The sequence below is a fragment of the Caloenas nicobarica genome, chromosome 1, assembly GCF_036013445.1.
Source record: "Caloenas nicobarica isolate bCalNic1 chromosome 1, bCalNic1.hap1, whole genome shotgun sequence".
NCBI lineage: Eukaryota > Metazoa > Chordata > Aves > Columbiformes > Columbidae > Caloenas > Caloenas nicobarica.
This window is the reverse complement of record NC_088245.1, coordinates 126,797,318-126,819,201: the sequence shown is the minus strand read 5'-3', so window position 1 is coordinate 126,819,201 and position 21,884 is coordinate 126,797,318. Positions and strand designations below refer to the sequence as shown.

General features: G+C 40.2%; 1 protein-coding gene across 1 annotated transcript in view; it reads right to left on the bottom strand.

Annotated features, from left to right (window-relative positions):
- Window positions 1–288: 288 nt before the first annotated feature.
- Window positions 289–21,884, bottom strand: part of ADAMTS5 (ADAM metallopeptidase with thrombospondin type 1 motif 5) — a 47,283-nt gene continuing 25,687 nt past the window's right edge. Inside the window, exons 3-8 of the mRNA XM_065640057.1 lie at window positions 19,375–19,542; window positions 11,002–11,285; window positions 9,548–9,731; window positions 8,921–9,096; window positions 7,901–8,076; window positions 289–4,417 (exon numbers count right to left, since the gene is read on the bottom strand). Of these exons, the coding sequence (XP_065496129.1) occupies window positions 3,844–4,417; window positions 7,901–8,076; window positions 8,921–9,096; window positions 9,548–9,731; window positions 11,002–11,285; window positions 19,375–19,542 (1,562 nt within the window). The 3' untranslated portion in view covers window positions 289–3,843. The remainder of the gene's footprint in view (window positions 4,418–7,900; window positions 8,077–8,920; window positions 9,097–9,547; window positions 9,732–11,001; window positions 11,286–19,374; window positions 19,543–21,884) is intronic.

Here is a 21,884-nt window from a genome sequence, read left to right as displayed (position 1 = left end):
ACGTATACACATATGCTCTTGTTTCTTGCAGAAAGCTTTCTAAATAAAAACATACAAAAAATAACCAGTGCTATACATTATGTAAACTCACAAGGCGTACTTTCAACATAAATTTGAAGCATAAATTAAACGAGAGTGAGAAAGAGAGAGACAGAGACGATAGTAAAACATTTTAAATATAGAATTTGCACAATTGGTACTTTTGTTAAATAAGAATAAATAAATTCATTACATCAGTTCACATACCAGTTGTAAAAACAATAAATTATTTTATTTTTTTCAGTGCTGTGTTACTTTTTTCTTTTTTTTTTTTTTTTTTTTTTACAATTGCGATTAATCCACAAGATTATTCCCTCTCCCCCTTGTGATAAAACTGCTTCCACAGGAGGGCAGCTAAATTTAATTTCTTGTATACAGTCAAACTAAAGATGATAGGCTTTTTCCTAGTTAGAATGTCTTATTTGAAAAGCAGATGCTCCAAAACCCACTGATCTTAGGGGTGCAGCTCCACCCAGGGGCACTGGAGACATGTCCCAAAAAGTCAGCAGGGCATTTAACACTGAGGATTGTTTCTTTCTATGCAAAGAGCAACACTCTGGTTTTCTATCCCCTAGATGCATTTTATGACTCCTGTTTGGCAACAGTCAGTAGTAATGTAAACAATGACATAACAGTGTGAGTGACGAGGAATTTAGTTGAGAACAGAGACTGAGGTGACAAAGTCACATACCTTGCACCAATTTTTCATTCATCAGTTACATGAAATAGCTATGACTGACAAAAGCAAGGTTTGGAATTGGAGTCTGATTACAAAGAACAGCCAAAAAGCAAGTATTAACTACAGCAGGCTGACCCAGTTTATCTTATGCTTCCAGGGTTGCTTCCTTGGTCTGTCCCCTTTGCCCTCTCCCCGTATAAAGGCAACTGCTTTTTGCTCGTGCCAATTTGCTTCATCACTACCCTGGTGAAAAGGGAAAAATCACTATAGTGGTTCATTCTCATATTTATTTACTTTTTATAAATAAACTCTTTCTACGAAAAAAACTCTTGATCTAAGGAAGCTTTACATTTCTACCCGCTTACAATATCATTCTTCTGGAGCCTGAATATCATCCAAAAGCTTTACTCGTCCTGTTGAATACATAATAAATTATTACTATGATGCAAACACAAATACTTGCACATTCTGTCTCTATTATGGTAAAACACAGGAAAAACAAATGCCACTTAATAGAGCAGCTGTATGCAGAGACAAATGTTAAGTCTACACTGAGACACATTAAGTCTCCTTATTTTTCCTCTCATTATGGTTTCTATTTGTTATGAACTTTTTTGAGAGGTTCTAGAACATGTGTAATACATATGTAAGTACAAAAATTAGATTACTTGAAAGGAAAATAAGACGCTTCAAAGTGATCTATGTTAGAGAAGGCATAAATCTTAATTTTCCGGAACTCTGCAAATATTCAGAGCCTTGATCTTACTTCTTAGGTTGGGATCAGAGATTAAGTGGGGAATTTTCCTCAAGATCCACAGTTTTGCATAGGACTACTCCTAACAAGAAGGCCATGCCATTCTTGGAAGGTGAAGATGGCTAGTAACATTTGTTTGTAACTCACTTTGGCAGAGGAGGAGGCTCTGCCCGTATTGCTATTTATTTAGAACAGGGTACAAAAATAGATCCGTCTCCAGGTTTTGTACTTGTAGATGAAGCAACTTTATGCTGTTTTGAAATCATCACATGCTTTCTAAGAGCTCATACAAACATGTCACAGTTGCGAAAACATGTTTGTGTCAGCCTGGAGCGAGACCTGCCCTTCTTGCTACACATACCAACAAGTTTTCTCTACTGATTTCATGACTGGGATTTTCAGAAAAGCTGGGGCTATTACACTGATCGAGTACCACTGACTCAACAGCTGTGAGGCTTGTCTGATAATCCTCCTCATACCCTCCTGTGTGGATGAACAAAGGAATAAAAAGTTGGGATTCTATTTTCATCAGTGTGTTATAACCCTTTTTTATGGTTCATGTTATTCTAGGGCTTAATTCAAAGCCCGCTGATATAAAAGGAAGCAATTATAACAGGGTCGCTCTCAGGCCTCTACCTGTTACCTGCACAAAGTGAAATGCCCATTCTTGGGTCACAGAACTTCTAACAGACAATAATGAGATTCAGAAGTTGCTGCCAATGAAAATTATTACCCGCTACTGCCTGTACTGTGGAAACAGTCTTATTGATAACGGCCAAGTCCTCCACATCCTGATGTGGTTTGACTTCCTACCCTGTTTCCCCAAAAATAAGACAGGGTCTTATATTAATTTTTGCTCCAAAAGATGCTTACTTTTTTACATGTATAGCTGCCTGGACACTATTTATATTTACTTTTTTAATGAACTGTAACTAGGGCTTATTTTTGGAGTAGGGCTTATATTTCGAGCATCCTCAAAAATCCTGAAAAATCATGCTAGGGCTTATTTTTGGGGTAGGTCTTATTTTCTGGGAAACAGGGTAGTGACCCCTCTTCTTCCCAAACATGGTAGATACATGAAACATGAATGCCTTCTATAGCTTGAAAAAAAAACCCAAACCACACACAAAATAATAAAAAAAGGCAAATAGTTACAAACTTTTGCTGGTAAGATGAATACCAGAGTTAGACACGGTGGACAAAACAGTGATAAAATATTAACTGCTTGCTGTGTTTTTTTGACCTTTATAGCCTCTTCAAAAGATGTAGGTACATTACACATTGTTAGATTCAAGGTGGAAGCCATAGAGAACATAACAGAGAAAGCAGTTGAACACAGTTTCGGAATAACTGAGTTAGGAGACGCTTGATTATCTTACCTGTAATTTTTGGTTCTCTAACTAGTTTCTACAAAATACAGTATGCCTTTGCTTTACGGAAAGAAGAAGCTAGCAGCTATTGTTCATCAACAACAAGGACCCCAGGCTGTGACACAGCTGGAACTAGTAGAAGGTTCACAAGCAAAGTGTACACAAATTCCTTCTAGCAGCCAAATCCTCCTTCTGCGTGTCTGACATACACACGGTGAGGAGTCGCTGGTGGTGCTGGTATTTGAGCAATGTACATGTGGGGATCCTTGCTCTGCAAGCTGCTGCAGTGCTCCTTCTGAGAATTTCTTGGCGAAAACACAGTATTTGTCATAGAATAATGACCTGTCGTCAGGAAATTCATAGCACGAAAATGTGTTTCCTTTTGTCAAAACCAAAAGGTATTACTTTTTAAAACCAGCAGCAAGCTCTTCATTTTCCAGTAAAACATCTGCAGCCCTTACTGAAGAATGGACCAAGTCCACAAAGGCTGCAGATAAACTTTGGTCAATCACTTTGCTTATGAAGTTCATCTTTTGATTTTTTAATAGAACCAAGTGATATAAAGTGACATACCAAATGAAAGATATTTACAAAACAGTATAAAATAAGCTACTGTGGTATCATGGGTACATGTGACATGTTCTAAGGACATACTGTATTAGAGGTAGGTGAAAAAGGGGAGATGATTCTGTAACCTTCAAATATTCCAGGATTCTCCTTTCACTAGTTTTTCTTCTTTTGCATTATTTTATTTTATATTTTTGCAGGCACAGAGGGCTTATAACAACTTTAATGCTTTTTTTTGACATATTAAGATCACCCTATTATTATTTAAAGCAGTGCATATCTTCATTTGGTCCAAATAGGCAGATTCTGCCCATAATTTGAGACTGTATGTAAGTACATTGAAGCCTTTGCTTCTCTCTGTCTGGGAAGACCTAATACCAGTATGTCAGCAACGGCTTAATCAAACCTCTTTTAAAGAAGATCTCGACCACAGGTTAACACTTTTTCAACAAGCACTGTTTAAATGCTGACGGTCTCTGAGAGAGAAGACATCCCTTAGCTAATTTTCCATGCCCATCTTTGCACTGGACAGTCCTGGTGTGCCATCCTGTGTCGCATGTTCGAGAACATGAAAGCCACGGCCCCGTAACCCAGCGGGGTTGCGTGAGCTGTGGAGTTACTTTGCTGCTGCTGCTGCCACTGCTGATGACAGAGTTAGTCATTTGCCCTTGCTTCTTTGGCACGAAGAAACTGTAGCGGACATCCACCGGTTGAGTTGGATCAGTAGCAAGTATCTGTACGATAAGAACCTCTTTTGTGGCAGAGTGTCCCATTGCATGCAAGAAATCATCTTTGTGGCTCCAGCCGCTGTAGTTCATGACAGTCCCGTTGATGTCAATGATTGTTTCTGACGTGGAGATCATGTATTTTCCATTGACAAGGTACTCACCGTTTTTCTTTTTCAGGGCCAGGTAGGCAGTGAACCTGCTCTGGTCCTTAGTCTTGAACTGCCGAACTTTGATGTGGGTTGCCCCTTCTGGGATTTTCACTATGTCTGTGTAGCCCTTGCTGAATGAAGGCAAAAAAAAAAAGAGCATTCAGTAGCTAGCGTGAAATAAGCCTCAGGTCTTAACTGCAACGCCTAATGAAGTCGCTGGCATGACACATCTTGCTTTGTTTTAGTTCAGGCCCTGAATCCATCTGGCTTGAGGGTCATTTAAGATTAATTTAACCAGGTTCCACTGTTCGCCTATTGTATTGTTCTTTATATTCTTGAAGAAATTTCTACTGCACTTATTTCAAATTGTTTAATCTTTAGCTTTAGTAATGATTTTACATGAGTCAGATAGATACAAGAGGAATGAAAAATAACAGATAGCTTATATATTTCAGCAAAGGGTGGGAGATATGAAATACGATGCATGCTTTGCCTGCCAAGTAAAGATAATGAGATATGCATTGGTTACAGATGTTTCTTGCTGTCTGTGCTATAATGATGATTAAGGAAAGCATGAGCAGAGTAACAGCTGGATAGAGGTACCTTGGGAACATTTGAAACTAATCTTGATCACTGAGAAAAAAATTTGTTTACTTTGAAATTCATAAATCTGAAGATTAATTGTCAAGTGTCTAATATGAGGTGCACCCAAATGTTTAATTTGTACCCTCACAGAGTTCTCTCTGTTGCTAGTTATGAACTATCTTAATTCAGATTTTGAAAAAGACGTTTAACTTCTCTACTGAAAGTGACAAGCGTTCAAAACCTGCAAGTGTGCTTGAACTTATCACTATCTCAAGTATGTTATTTATTTTAACTTTACTGATACATAGACAAAATGTATAGACTATATATAGCTATAAGCTACCAGCTGGACTTTGGAGACATGTATTTTCCTTTCTAAACCTGTTACAAAACTGTTCTGTAAGTATCTCACATCTGAAAAGTTTAGTGCTGAAACTTCTAGAAAAAAAGGAATGAGAAAATATCCTGAAAATACCTAAAAGTGAAGGGGTCACCTTTGGGGTTTTTTAAAGAACAGACTGATAATTTTGAGAATTTTTGGCTGCACAAGTAGAGACTGCACAGACTACAGATTAAACTCTTGTGCTATTCCCCTGTTATGGGACGACGACTAAAACTCTATTGATTTAGCACCTCCATAAAGCTGAAGGAATATGGTGCAAAAAACAGGCCGGAGGGACTCTGCTCTACAACACTGCATAAATATTTTTACATAACGCTTGCCAAAATAACTCTGTTAAAACATATTAAAGTTACAAAATCGTTTGTTCAAAAACTAAAAGCAATTCTGGAGAATTCAAGTCATCTGCACAAAGAAGCACGTGCAGCATTAATTCTCCTCTTTCCCAATTTCTGACAATTTGGCTTTACAGCCTTTTAAAAACAGTTCTTAGGAAGCAAGTTTTCCAGAAGATTATGTTTTGACTGCTTTAAAAGAAAAAAGTACAAACAAATGTTATTGTAGCAATTGTCTGCAATGGAAAATACTAGTTTTCTCTTGTACATTTAATAGTTTCCCTGGACATTTAATGTACAGATTGCTACCATTTGGTTTATAATGGACAGCAATGCAGGAGCTGCTATTTTTCAGTGGAGAAAAGATAATTTTATTGTAGCCACTGCCCTTTCATATGTAACAACAGTTTACAGACAATTAAGATTTCATTATTTTAATGAAGGGTTTTTTTTAAAGTCAATTACTTGCATAAGGGAATTATCTCAAACAATATTTCCAGCAGAAAATAAAACCTCGTCACTCCAAAATTCAATCAAAATTGAGTTAGAACATACTTGTCACTTACAGGTTGACTATTACTTTCTAAATGGGGCAACTTTTTGAATGCATTGAGGTTGAATTAATATTTTACTCTCTGACCAGTCTCATTTCAGTTAAAGGCATGATTTGAAGAGTAAGACGGTATCTTCATAGGAATAGTTATAGTAGGATCTTTCCATTTCCAAGTATATCTGTGCTACAAATCTGGCCTCAGTGACATTCATGGAGTGCCTTTAACATTTTTGCTGGGGCCTGGATTCCAGCAGAAGGTCCATTTCTGAATCACGTGAAGTGTATCTCACACTGTCCTCTTCATTTAGACATCCCAGACATTTCAGTATTTACAAATTGGAAAAGATTTGGTTTATGTAATTAATAATTTGGATGGAAAGTCATTCTTTTTCACAGAGGTGTTTTGGCATCCTTACGTGGTTTACCAGGAAGAAGATTAGTTACATTTATTTTTAGAATAAATTCACTCTCAAAGCCATTTTTCACTGCTATTAATCAGTATGTCAAAATGTATAGAAACTAAAGGTCATATCAGGAGTCAGATTTCAACTTCTAGTAGCTTTCAATGTGCTGTGTAAGAATATGGAAGACATAAGAAAATCAAGTTTATGCACAATTTAAAAGATGGTACACTAACGCAGTCACACATATAGATTAGAAACTGTCAACTGAAAGTTTCTGAGAGTAGGTCACTATAGCAGTCGCTTGAGACCTTGGAATCTATATAAATGATAATTAAAAATCCTAATTTTTCTATGAATTGTAAGACTTGAAGAGGGAGGGAAATTAGTTGAGACAGAAGGCAGACTTACTTGACAATGGTATCTCTGACAATGGAGCTTACTGCTCCCACAGTGTGATCAGGGAAAACCATGGGGGCTGTTCCTTCTGTTTCACTTGTATTAGGTTTTATTATAGTTAAAAGCTGAACTCTGACAGAAGAATGTCTTATGGATAACTGTTATAAATATTCTGGCTTAAAAAAAAATCCATCTGGAGACCAATATTATGCCAATGGACATGAAGGGATATAGCAAATACCATGTTTAAGCCTATGTTTACTTCTGACATCTCATCTAGTCATCTAAACTCCATATATACTCAGCAGTGTGGAAAGGTATTTTTAGGTTATAATCCCTCTCAGCTATTAAGGAAGAATTTTACAGCTGTGCTCTAACGCTGTCTACTTCTCTCCACTAACTACACAAGGAATCCATGTCACTAGATCAGGTGGGATGTCCTCATTGCCATTCAAAGTTAGATGAGATGAAACATGTTCTTAGCGTGTACTTGCCAACACAGCATCATATGGGAAATGCAGAGTTTCGGATACACCCAGATTATTCTGACCCCAACAGCTTTCTGATTCACTCCTCTCTTCCCTTTCCTCTCTTCTCTGAAAACCACAGGCCGTATGAACAGAAAGATGAGCAAGTAGCGCAAGATGCTATGCCTAATTCTAGGCAAACTTCCTCTTACTGGGTCTTCACATATATCACTGGCACTGTGTCAGAAATGGGCTGGGTAGGGCGTTTTGACAGTTGATTATTTGCCAGTTTCGGGGTATTGTTAAGAGGCCAGCTGTAAACATCTGGAAAGTGCAATAAAGCACAGGCAATGTACTTTTTTGCTGAAGCTTCATACAAAAGTAAATTGCATTTAGTGACAGAAAGCAAGCAAGCACATAGCTGAGTTACTATTTGCACAACAAGATGTATTTACTAATACTCAAGACCAATACCTCTTTTTGGTAAAGGTTCCCATGACTTTTGTACAGCTGGAATTGTCTCCTCCACACACCCCGCATTTGTCGTACTGGAGCTTTGAACCGATGATGCCATCACAACCAGTTCGGATGCATTTTCCCCGGACGCAGACTGAATTACTGTACGGTCGACATTCAGTACCATCAGTTACCTAGGCAATCAAATGACTGTTAATTAAAGCTACTGTGGATAAGAGTTGCTTTTGTGAATCTGACTGGCAAAACCAGTTACTTATTTATGTCATCTACTCAGAACAGGGTGCCTACCCTGACAGCACAGACTGAGTTTCTCTCACATTCCCAGCAGAAAAGCAGATGAAATTTAGCAAAGGGCTGAAAGCAATGATAGATAACTCCACCATAAGACATTAAAATGACTCTGGCTTTAATGATGATCTCACAGCTTATTAAGAAAACAGCAACAGTAGTTATAGATAGCCTTGCATTTGAGCTATCTATATCTAAATGTTACCTTCTTAACATTTAGAGGCAGAAAACGGCAAGTATTTGCATGGGAGACATTTCAGTTCCAATTGCATCTGACATAACGAATTGACCACAAGTCACATCTATACTAATTGGCTAATTATTCTATATTAATTTGCACCATAAGAGTTACTCCGGACTCAGTGTAGTTCAGGGTAAAACTTATTATTTTACTCATAGTACTCTTTCTCCTCCAGAAAACCCCAAATGACAGATGACTCTCCAGGCAGAAATGCTTTATCTACTACTGAAAACAAACTAGCGCAGAGCGCACTAAGAGGCCCATATGTTTCATGAACCCACATAATGAGATGTGGAAAAACTTACCTCATTTTAGAGGCCAATGCTGATCCTAACGTATATCCAGCGGATCAAACCATTAAATCTAATTACACAGCTAAATTTTTGAATCACACGATTAACTTCTTTTCCCTCGTTGTAGGGAAAGCTCTTTAAGACACAGGTAACTTCTAAACTGGAGCATGAAATCATGATCGGAGATGCCGTTACCTTCTGAGAAAATACCACATAATAGCCAGTTCCTTTGGCTCGGCAGGTGAGCTTGCAAACGTCTCCGGGAAGTACTCCAGCATACTTGGGGACCCATTCAACAAATGTCTTGACACCCTTCGCGTCAGACTGATAGCCATTCCTTGCTTCACACTGCTCTTGCCGAAAAGATTTAGCTGTAGAATTATTCACATCATTAGTGACTATTTCAGACCACGCTGCAAATATCATTATGCTCATCTATTATTCCAATTTCTTTTTTATGTAATTTAAAAGTTATGTTACTTTATCTCTTTACTTAGAACTGGCCTTCAAATCCTTCAACTGTTTTAACTTGGAAATCTCCTCATGACACAATAATCATTAAAAGACTAAAGTCTGCATTATGGTTCATTTTCCAGGACTGAAACTTCTTTTCATTCAAGCGTCCTTTCTGTATGGCACCATGCTGGGGACGGGGGAAGAACTATGGTATTGTATTAATGACGAATGTCTTGCCTTGGTAAATACATTTTGGAGAAACTACAATGGACCTTTGTTGCTTCCTTTCGAAGCTGATGTTCAGTATTTGCTATGTGTGAACACAGAGGCTGGAGCGCGAAGGCCCTTTGGCGGGCAGGCACTCACCGCTGGCCGGGCAGGGCGCGACGTTGCAGGAGCGGTAGATGGCCCTCTTGCCGGTGCAGTACCGGCCGTTGTTCCTGGGAGCCGGGTTGTTGCAGTGACGATATGCAAACTGAACTCCGCCGCCGCACGTACGGGAACACTGGCCCCAAGGTCCCCAGGACCCCCAGTTCCCGTGGCTTGAAGCCTGAAATATATGGAACGGTGGGAGGTAAGGACGTCACCCACGTGTGAATAAAGGTGCTACATCTCAAAGACACTGCTAATACATATTCCTCAGCTGAAGGCATCTCCTTGGTCATTTTAATCAGGGATAAAAGGCCTTAGGAGTCTTCTTTCTCCTGGCACAGTTAATTTCTTACTTTTATTTGTACCTTGATGACATTTTATTTGGCACTGGGCATGCAAATGCAACACCAGGCCTGCCTTCAGCCTGCTTCATGGAACACACCATGCACTAGAAATAGTGCCCACAGTCTCATGTGCTGTTCTCTTATTTTTGCTCTTCCCACCAATGTCCCACTTAAACTAGATCCAGGGGATTTGGCTCCCAGAATATATTCATAAGGCTGATCTATGATTAATTAAGTGCAATTATTGTGATGCGTAGGTATTGCTCTGAATTGTTGGCAAGAGATGGAGTGGTCAGATATAGTTTGCAACTCTGCTAAATCGGCTACCTAGAAAGAGTGTTGCAACAGCATGTAGAAGTATATAATTCCATTAAAAAGTGTGTTACAAGGGCTGTAGCTTGATTTGAATGATTCTCATGGTTCACAAGTATCTTTTCAAAGCTCTAAAAATCCATGCAAGGTCCCTTCCAACCTAAACTATCCTATGATTCTATACTTCTGTGGGTATAACAGGAGGGGCAGTACTACTGTCTACCCAGTAAATTCAGAAGTATCTGAACTGTGCAGCTCACAGTTCTCATGAGCCTGATCACCTTTCAGATGTATAAAGTTGGCAGAGAGGACTCTGTCACTGGACGTACAAACTTTTCTGCTCCAGAAATTATATTCTGGATGAACTTCATCCACCTTTCTCTTTACTAGAGTTAGGGCCCTGGGGCCTTTCAGATGGTGGCTGCAAATTATAATTACAGATATAATTTACCTCACAGTCCATTGCCATGAAGTCAGGAAGGTAAGAATAGGTCCTTGACAATCTTTCCTTATGTCCTGAGACCTGATTTACTGAACGGGCAAATCCGCTACTCTGAAGGGATGCTCTTAGTTTTCCAGGAATGAAGGCTTTCATACTTCAAGAAGAAAACATGCTTCCTGAAACTCAGCAGTGTTTTTCGTATATCCCTCACCAGTAACACTTCAATTACATGATAAAAATAAGGCAGCTTTCAATCTGACTTCCATAAAGTCCCTCTCACTGCCACAAAAATCAGCACCGTCGACGATCATGCCTTCTAGAATTCCCTAGGGTCACAGCTGGTAACTTACTGAGTAGTATTTCTTCTTGGTTTTGTCAACACATTTTCCCTGGAGGCAGATCCTCCCTTTTCCACATGGTGTTCCCTCCACAGCAGGCAGCTTCTTAGTCAGACAAACCATCTGACCTTGGCGAACAACCGCACACCAGAGGCGAGAGCACACATCCATGCCGGGACACACGGTGTACTCGGGTCCAAACGCCAGTTTGCACTGACGAATCGCATCGTAGGTTTGTCCTGGAAGCTCCTCGGGGCCCAGGATCTGCTTTCGCGGTTGGTCCAGCAAACAGTTACCTAAAAGAGCAAACCAGCCTGTTATTATTCATTTCCTAGTTTTCTGTGCAGTGGTGCAAACCTGTCATTCAAGTTAGGCAAAGCGATGATGACAGTGAACCTCATTCAAAGGATGCTGACGTGAATGGAAAGGCTCTCTGAGGGGTCATCAGGTTTTGGACAAGGTCGTACTATTGAAACTGTGTTCTCACCAAGCGGCACACCAGGTGTCAAGTTATGTCCAGTCCAAGAGTGCAAATGAGTTTTACTCAGGTCCCTTTGGCCTTTCATCCTGGTTTCCTTTATCTGAATTGACTCTGAACACATGCCACTCTAATTATCCATTTATGATTTAAGGAATGATCAAGACTCATGGCAAAATACGCGAATTTTGAGACAGAATCAGAAATTAGAAAGCTTCTAAAGGGATGCCAGAAAAATCACAAAAGCCAGACTTGTAGACAATGAGATACTTTAAAAAAAAAAGAAAACCCCAACAGATCAAAGGAAAAATATAAGCTGCATATCAAAACTAATATTGGCGGTAACTCTGCACTGGGCTTTTCTTGTAAGGAATGATACTTGGCTGCTTCTGCAATTAGTTTGAAGAGGGCTACCCATTTCATACAAAACTACACGAATAACATAAAGATTTGTCTGGCACACTCTAAAAATGAGAATTCGCATTGAGCTTCTAGATGATCTACTGATAGATTTTTTTTTTACTATTGAAAAACTTGTTGAGATGCAGAACAATTTATTCAGTGTAAGCTCTTTTACACTTCATGAAAGGGATATGTGGTCTGGGCAAGCTTCACTTATCCTTGGCCAAAATAACTTACCACAATTTACCTCACTTTGGAACCTATGTGGATGTTCTCCAGTTGGATCATGGGTGAAAAAAAGGCTATCCAAAAAATCCTCACTATTTACACAAAAATGAGAGAATTTCAAGGAACAGCAATGAATTTAAACAAATCAAATACCCCATCTCTCAATGGCTCGTGTTTTTCCTCTAGAACACACACTCAGTGCAACTGTTCTTTTCTTCCTCTAGAGACTAAGGCCAACTAGCCAAACCAGCCAAGAATTTTTTCTGTATCACCGTTGACTACCAAAAAACTCTTTGCCTTGTTAAACTTGTTCCATTTGTCCTTTGCCAACCCTGATTTACCCTAGCCTTATCTTTAATCAAGGTGTGCCAATGCTAACTGATGAGCTGAGTGCCATGAGATAAAGATAACTAAAACCATTCAAAGCCTGTTGTAGTGTAAAATATGAAAGCCATGGTGAAGAGTGAGGAAGCAGTTTGTTTGTTTGTTTGTTTGTTTTTCCCAGGGTTTCTGAAAAGGACATCATTGGCAAAAGTCGCTGTCAAAAATATACTCTGTTAAAACAAAAAAACAAAGTCCTCCTTCATACACCTTGTGATGAGGGAGGAAGCTAGTACAGTGTGAGGGCAGTAATGGGAAGGCACTAGCATGTTAACACTTAGTGGTATACACTACTATTATATATATACTGCAGTGTTCATCAAACTCCCAAGCGCAACCATTATTTAGTATTTTAAAACATCGTAATAACACATAATTTAGTAATGACAGATACTGCTGCCCATCCCTGAAATCTACCAAGACTGACATGACTGGAAATATACATTTAGAGAAAAAAGAAAAAAAAAGTCACATCCTCGCATATACTTGATTTGTCAAACATTTTAGTTAATGTTTGTTTTAGTATCTTTCACATGCAAATAACAAACACATTTCACAGGCTTACATGGCAAATATAGCATTTGTTCCCCTTCACAATACAGAGGAATGAGATCCAAAGTTCTCCTTAACCAATACTGCTCCAAGGAAACATATATAATGTCTATAAAGCCAAGTGTTCCAGCTGATCCAGCTGATCTCATGTGACAAATTCAAAAGTGAAGACAGAAAAGGTCCCTAAGGCTTCCCCACAGGAAAACAAACCAAAACTTTACATTTAAAATGGTAAGTGGTAATCTATGTTTAGACAGGTTGCAATGAAATGCAGGTGTTTTCACCACCAGCTGGTCCAACCTCTTACTTGCAATGGTCAGAAAAGACAGCGTTGAGAAGTGAAGAATGGTTTGCCCTGGGTCCCCTGGTTGAGAGGGCAGAGAGGGCTTCAGTTCACTACATTACATGGCAACCCTGGACTTCAGCAGGGCCAACTTTGGCCTTTTCAAACAATTGCTAAGGGAAATCCCGTGGGCAAGGCTGCTTGAAGGTAAAGGGGCCCAAGATAGTTGGTTAACATTCAGCTCAAGATCAGAGCATCCTGCTTCTACCAAGCTCAAGATCAGAGCATCCTGACACGTAGGAAGTCAAGGAAGGGAGCCAGGAGACCTGCATGGTTAAACAGGGAACTGCTGGGTAAGCTCAAGTGGAAGAGGAGAGTTTACAAATTATGGAAGGAGGGGCTGGCCACTTGGGAAGAATATAAGGCTGTTGTCAGAGGATGTAGGGAGGCAACTAGGAAAGCTAAGGCCTCCTTAGAGTTACACCTGGCAAGAGGGGTCAAGGACAACAGAAAGAGCTTCTTCAAATACATGGCAGATAAAACTAACACCAGAGGCAATGTAGGCCCACTGATGAATGGGGTGGGTGCCCTGGTGACAGAAGATACAGAGAAGGCAGAGTTACTGAATGCCTTCTTTGTCTCTGTCTAGTCTGCCGGAGGCTGTCCTGAGGAGCCCCGTACCCCTGAGGCCCCAGAGGAAGGCAGGGCAATGGAGGAGTTTGCCTCAGTTGATGAGGACTGGGTTAGGGACCAGTTAAGCAATCTGGACATCCATAAATCCATGGATCCAGATGGGATGCACCCGCGGGTGCTGCGGGAGCTGGCTGAAGTCATTGCTGGACCGCTCTCCATCATCTTTGCCAAGTCTTGGGAAACGGGAGAGGTGCCTGAGGACTGGACGAAAGCAAATGTCACTCCGGTCTTAAAAAAAGGCAAGAAAGAGGACCCGGGTAACTATAGACCGGTCAGCTTCACCCCCATCCCTGGGAAAGTGATGGAACAACTTATCCTTGGTGCCATCTTGAGGCATATCAAGGATAAGAGGGTCATTAGAGGCAGTCAACATGGCTTCACCAAGGGGAAGTCGTGCTTGACCAACCCCATAGCCTTTTATGAAGACATAACAAGGTGGATTGATGATGGCAGAGCAGCGGATGTGGTCTACCTTGACTTCAGTAAAGCATTTTACACCGCCTCCCACAGCATCCTCATGGCTAACTGAGGAAGTGTGGACTGGACGATCGGGCAGTGAGGTGGACCGCAAACTGGCTGAAGGAAAGAAGCCAAAGAGTCGTGGTCAATGGAGCGGAGTCTGGTTGGAGGCCTGTATCTAGTGGAGTGCCTCAAGGGTCAGTACTGGGACCAGTACTATTCAATACATTCATCAACGACTTGGATGAGGGAATTGAGTGCACTGCCAGCAGGTTTGCTGATGACACCAAGCTGGGAGGAGTGGCTGACACACCAGAAGGCTGTGCTGCCATCCAGCGAGACCTGGACAGGCTGGAGAGTTGGGCAGGGAAAAATTTAATGAAATATAACAAGAGAAAATGCAGAGTCTTACATCTGGGCAGGAACAACCTCAGGTTCCAGTATAATTTGGGGAATGACCTGTTAGAGAGCAGTGTAGGGGAAAGGGACCTGGGGGTCCTGGTGGACAGCAGGATGACCATGAGCCAGCACTGTGCCCTTGTGGCCAAGAAGGCCAATGGCATCCTGGGGTGTATTAGAAGGGGGGTGGTTAATAGGTCGAGAGAGGTTCTCCTTCCCCTCTACTCCGCCCTGGTGAGACTGCATCTGGAATATTGTGTCCAGTTCTGGGCCCCTCAGTTCAAGAAGGACAGGGAACTGCTGGAGAGAGTCCAGCGCAGGGCAACGAAGATGATGAAGGGAGTGGAGCATCTCCCTTATGAGGAAAGGCTGAGGGAGCTGGGTCTCTTTAGTTTGGAGAAGAGGAGACTGAGGGGTGACCTCATTAATGTTTACAAATATAGAAAGGATGAGTGTCACGAGGATGGAGCCAGGTTCTTCTCAGTGACAACCAACAGTAAGACAAGGGGTAATGGGTTCAAGCTGGAATACAAGAGGTTCCACTTCAATATGAGAAGAAACTTCTTCTCAGTGAGGGTGACAGAACACTGGAACAGGCTGCCCAGGGAGGTTGTGGATTCTCCTTCTCTGGAGACATTCAAAACCCGCCTGGACGCCTTCCTGTGTAACCTCATCTGGGTGTTCCTGCTCCGGCAGGGGGATTGGACTAGATGATCTTTTGAGGTCCCTTCCAATCCCTAACATTCTGTGATTCTGTGAACATACAGAGCATGTACATACTGCTATTTCCATTTTTTGTCCTGAATACCAAATAACATCTGTGTGGCCTGGAAGAGCACCATTGTTGTCTGATGACAGTGTTAATTAAGCTGTCTCATTTATCTCTCCTCAATGTTATGTGCAATATATCTTGGGTAAAAAAAGGCAGCATAAGATCTGTGCAGGAAGCAGATAACCAGGATATAAATTAATTAAAAGAGAAATAGCCCTTGTTTCAGGTTGCACAGAGCACTGAGCACTCTGACTAAACATAATAAATTGCAGGCAATCATACCACAGCCTAGTGGTTGGCATGACAATAAAAGCAATTAGTACCTTAGGAGAGGGTTGGCTAAAAGCAGATGGAAATAAATGTCACTGTCTTCTGGACACTAAGTGAGTCTTTTCTTCCTAAATGTCAAACTGCTGTCTGGGGTCATCTCATGAGTGTAAAACAAATGGTGATATCATGACGATGATGTTTATAATTCTCAGAGTGGGCCTCAGGAGACAGGGAATCAGCACCTTGTTCCTCCACAGACCTCCTGGTTGACCTTGAACAAGACATTTATATTGGGATTTATTTAGCTGACTTTAACTGCATGTAATGCTGGTGTGTGCAATTCAGTCAGCTGTCAGATGTTTCACTACTCAGGCAAACAAGTTTATGGTGTAATTCAGCAACAGTAATGCAACTCATGAGGTCACTCAAACCATTGATGCCATTGATTAGATCCCTCTGCACTACGATGGGAACTCAAATACCCAGTTTAGGAGTAGCTACCTGCATAGTAAAAGCTCACATTTTATAAGATGAGCCCGCTCCCCAACATCACTTTCCAAATTTAGAAAACAAGAACATCAGTATTTGACAAAGTGATGCTAAGGAATTGGAGTTGCTGTTACAGCAGTATGGGGTGAACATCTAAATCTATATGGGAAACTTACTTTAAGCTTTATAAGACATTGACTATTCTTCTGTAGTAGAATACTGTACACAGATCCAAACTTACGGACTTCATTCACACTTCTTTATGATTAGCTATATGGAGCAGCAGGTGAAGCACTTTATTTCCCCACACCAATGCTGCCATGCTCTGTTTTCACAAAGCACAATCCATAAACTTATGCCCGTTCAGACCAAAACCCAGGTGCAAACTGCTTATGCTGCCTATCAGAGAATGGAAGAGTCTCCTTTTCCCTGTTTCCCACATAAACATCCTGTGACTGTGCCAAACCTGGTCACAGATGTCCTAGAAGAAAGCCTGGAGTATGAAATATCTGTATTCTTTCATTGCAACTGCTATTTTCTTCTTTCCTCATCTATGTTATGCCTGCAGCACCGCTCAAAATTACACTGGGATGGTTAAGGTTTTTTCCTCTGCCTAGCAGCACTTGACAGAGATAGGGTTGACGGGAAGATTGCAGGGGAGTATCTTCTTTAAAATAAAAGGGGGGGAGCACACTGCAACTACACAACAGTACATCTGCCCCAGATAAGGAAAAAAATGAGCAGCGCAAAAAGCAGCCACACACTTATTCTGCAGCAAACATGGAAATATGGCACGTTTGCACTGTTTTGTTATCAGCCCAAAGCAGCATCATGCTCTATTAGGATCCTGTGGTTTCTCAGCGTACATTACAAATGGGAATTATGGAGCTATCAATTCATTCACTGGCTAAAAGAAGAAAAGAAAACCCAAAGAAGTTCCCTTCCTAAAATAATGTGTGTCCTTTCAGCACAATCATTTGAAGAAGCTGTAATTTAAATCATTGAGTTCCATTTTTACTTCACAGATAGTGTTTATATTCCATTAAGACAATTCTTTGATTTCAAATAAATAACTAAAAAATCATAAACTTCAACAGAAAAGAAAGACCGTTACTTAGAAAAGGTCTCTGAAGGCCCTAAACATTGTATATTTGTAATCACACCAATAGCATCAGTAATAAAATTAATTCCCAGGGGACTATGGACCTCTATGATGAGAGGTTCAAATTTTCTGTGATTTATTTAATCACACCAATAACTCTTTGAGACTACATGCCTGAGTGACAACTACTCATGAGTATTAGATGGGGCAACATACCCTAACCCATGCGTTAACAGACCGACAGATCCTAAGTCCTTTCTGTACAGCAAAGAATACATGGACTTTGTGAAAATTGTCAGCACTTGAGGACTGCTAAACTTTGTGTACAGGAAAACAGCACTTAGGCTGAACAAGGAGACCATCACGCACCTCTGAGGGACCTGATGCTCCTATCTACTTTTACTGAAAAAAAAAACCTGGCAGAGGTAGATTCTTAGACCTCTAGGACTGGTTGTTACAGCCCCTCCTTACTTCTATTGTACATTGAGACTGGGTCCAGCTCATGGATAAAGGTCCAAATGCCAAGCAAGGTACAAACAAGCCAAAGGTGAGATGGGTGTCAGAAATGCTCTCTTTGCTTTCTTTATTGTTGGAGAAAGTAGCTGGCTGGATGCCTAGTAAAGAGAAGATGTCAGGTCACAAAAAATAGGGATAAAATGAGAATAACATTTCTACTCGCCTGCAGCAGGAGAGGAACAGAAAAGACAACATAGTTCAGAGCTCCTCATGCTCTCTAACAGGTCATTCATGGATGGCAAGGGAGGTCCCTTTTTTTTTTACCCCACTGAACTGTACCTCAGCAACTAAACTCCAAAATGAAAGTTCTTTTCATAAGTGGAAACTAACTTGGTAATATTAAGTTGATGCCAGGGCAATATGGACCGTAAAACAGGACAGTACAGATTAATGGATCTAATAAAATTGAGAGAGAAAATGAAGTAATTCTCCAGTAGAGGAAAAGAGTAGAAAATATTTCAGAGAGCACTGAAATTAGCCAACAAAATATTTAAAAGCAAAAAAACCTTTACATTCAGCAGACATACCATACTTTTTATCCATAAGCATTTCAGTTACCATAGCAACGCAATCCATTCACTCAATTATGTCATTTTTATCTCAGCATTTTGGAATTTGAATGGTTTGTTTAAGAACTACAGTTGCTTTGGGAGCACAACGAAGACTTTAAAATTCATTAAAGAGTGAAGACTATGCTTTTTTATTACTACTTTTGGAAAAAGAAAGTTTTGCACTTATTTTCCAAAGGCTAAATGACATATGTAACAAATATTAGTTACATGACTTGGAAGATAAGCTCCTGGGGTAGAAGTAATCTTTTATCATATACAACACAGAGGAGTCCTACTTCTTGCTTACAGCCCTTCTACACAAACATAATAAATACAATGGCATTATAAATGTAATAAATACAATGGCATTGCAAACATCATAAATGTCATTAATGGTAACAAGAACACATACACTCTAATGCTAAGTAGACCATATCACCTATTTTAATGTCTGTAAGGAAAAAGCCATTTCCTTGCGTCCCCTGTTTAAAGTACTCTCTGAGCTCATATCTGTGGCATTTGGGAAGGCAAGAGTAATTTCATGCTTTTAAAAAAATCTCTCAACGTTTCAAACAAAATTATTGCCAACACACACTACATCAACTCTTTCTTTTCTCTTGCATTTGAACCATGCAAAAGGCGGGTCAGACTCTGCCAGCCTTTTAGACTTTTGCCTTGTTTTGCAAGCACTTTCAAGATAGTCCTGAAGATCGAGCAAGGAATGAACAAGCTGGTATAATATGTTCGTATTAAAAAATAGATCATAGTAAAAACTAACACATAGCTGATAGAAGGTGTGATAATACATACCATGACCATCATCGAAAAATTCTGTTATTGTTGCTGAAGTGCATTTGGACCAGGGTTTTGAAGAATCAATGCTAGTCAGAATGGAGGACATCAGGCGCTTATCTTCCATGGAGCCAAAGTTCTCCTCACAAAATTTGGAGTCATCATGGGAAAGCCCAAGCAAATGCCCTATAGAAATGAAACAAATAAATAAAATTATATGACTATCCATAAAAGAGTTGACCAGCTGGAGCTCACAGTCAAGGTAAAATGAATTGTATAATTCATTCTCAAATTTTGAACAGCAGCCCAAACAGGACACTTGAAACAGGGTATCTCTGCTTGAAGGCAAAAAAGCTGTGACAGTTTACACCATTACATATAGCAAGGAAGTAACACCATCCATTGACATGTCATTGAACTGTGCTAACTGAAACCTGGTGAAGACTAAAGTGAACTATATTCATTTATATTAGTCAACAACTTGGTTTTTACTGTTTTTCCAAATCATCTTCAGCAAGAAAGACAAACACGTCACAAAGATGATCTGCAACTGTCTAGAAAGGTGCTACAATGTCTTTCTAAATGGACAAAAATGTAAATATTTGTGGAGCAACTAAACAATCAGTATGTAAATTCTTGAAGTGCACCCCTTGCTTAAGGATCAAACAATCTGAACAATGTTTTCAAATAACGTAGAAACTCCTGTTTTGTGGGAGAGTGCTTTTTAGTATTGTTTTGATTAGGGTTATAGTTCTGCTGGTTTTTGTTTTCAAATGTGTATAGTTTCGGATATTTATACTGCAGAACACAAAACAGCCTGCACACAAAGCAGAACATGATGGAACTTGCAAAAATCCTTAATGTCCAAGGGAGTTCAGTCCAGTGCTGGGTGAGTTCTTACAAGTGCAAGAGCAACCTTTACTGTAGTTCAGTGATCCCCATCTTCTCTAGTTTCTGGGTAACAATAACAGATTGCAGGACTTTGCTCCCTCTGTAAACATCAGGTTTAACTTTAATTTCCATGCCCACACTGGATTATTTCACAGCCAACTTACTATCCAAGAGGTAGAAGACTGAATGGGAAGCAAAGCTGCAGGAAGCTCAAGCCTGACCTTAACATTCAGAGTCTTCAACCTAGGCCAGGAGACGATTAATCGGACATCCAGGGCAAGACCAAGAGTGCTTAATGATACGGACAAAGACCACCCATCAAAGCCGCTGCAGAGAAATAAACCTGATGCCCTCAAATAGCAGCTTGAGAGACACGTATTATTCTGCAATAACTAAAAGCCTTTTGCGTACCATCGGCTTCATGGTTCGGTATAACTGCTGTAGACTACCTGTAAGGTGACACAAGCAGGGACACTGATTGAAGGATACCGTATTTTGATATCCATAGTAATACACACGACAATAGTAATAACAATAATAATACCTACAATACAGGATGAAGAAGAAGAAAAAAATCACCACGTTTTACCTATTTGCCCTATATCAACTTGCTACTAAGTTGTTTGAAGCTGCTTTGGGAGACAAGGCACAAGGGAAGAGACGGAGGCAGCACTCACTGTGGAGCTGTACCTGAGATTAGGAAAGCAGCTGTCTGACCAGAAGTCTGTGTTATGGCTGCAGGAGATCAGGGTTTCTGTCCTGAGAGAGAAGCCAAGGTATCATCTGGCAGCCTTACTCTCAGTGATGCTGGGTTTCTGACCTAAGGATGGAGCCACAGGAAAAGTGACAAGAGGAACTTGATCTGTCACCAGTGGTGACTGAGAACAGCCAGCCTGTCTTCTGCAGCTACCAAATCCCCAGAGGAGGGGAGGTAGGAAGGAGAATGAAGGAGGTATTTCTCTTTTTCTCTCTCTTTCTCTGATGTGCACACATTTACCAACATCATTCAATTACAGCCACTATTTGAATAAAAGGCCCTGTAGTATTATAGATGCCAGTAAGAAATTACTCAAGGAACCTTGGTGAACAGTGATGAGAGTTAATACTCCTTTCTCTGTTACTACTGTTGCTAATTGCTATTGCGGAGCTATAGCACAAGTACACTGCTGCAAAAACATAATGAATCAAACTTTCATACTGAAGGCATGTCTAATTACTGGTGTGTTTTATAGGCAAGATTTGGGCTTATTTTTTTCTGATAGGTAAAGCCAGTTTCCTTTGGCAATGCTTAATATATATGGGCCAGATAAAGCTATTTTTATTCTGCACTGAGACACAGATGAGTATCAGCAGGTACATGTCAAGTTTCAATCTCATCTAGTACTATATAAATACTTGCTCTGAAAAGATGACAATATCTTTGTTTTATTTAAACCAAATGCTGGTGCTGAGCAAAGTAATTCTCTAGTTAGATTATGATTTCAAGCAGACACATTTCTCTGACAGAGTAATCAAATAATCAGTGCAACTCTTCCAACCTATAGAACAAATTCTGTGGAAGTGTCACGGGCTAAGCGTTTAAGGAATCAGCAGCTACTGTGCCAACAACGACTACCTCTGCCTCTGCTGAAGTCTTA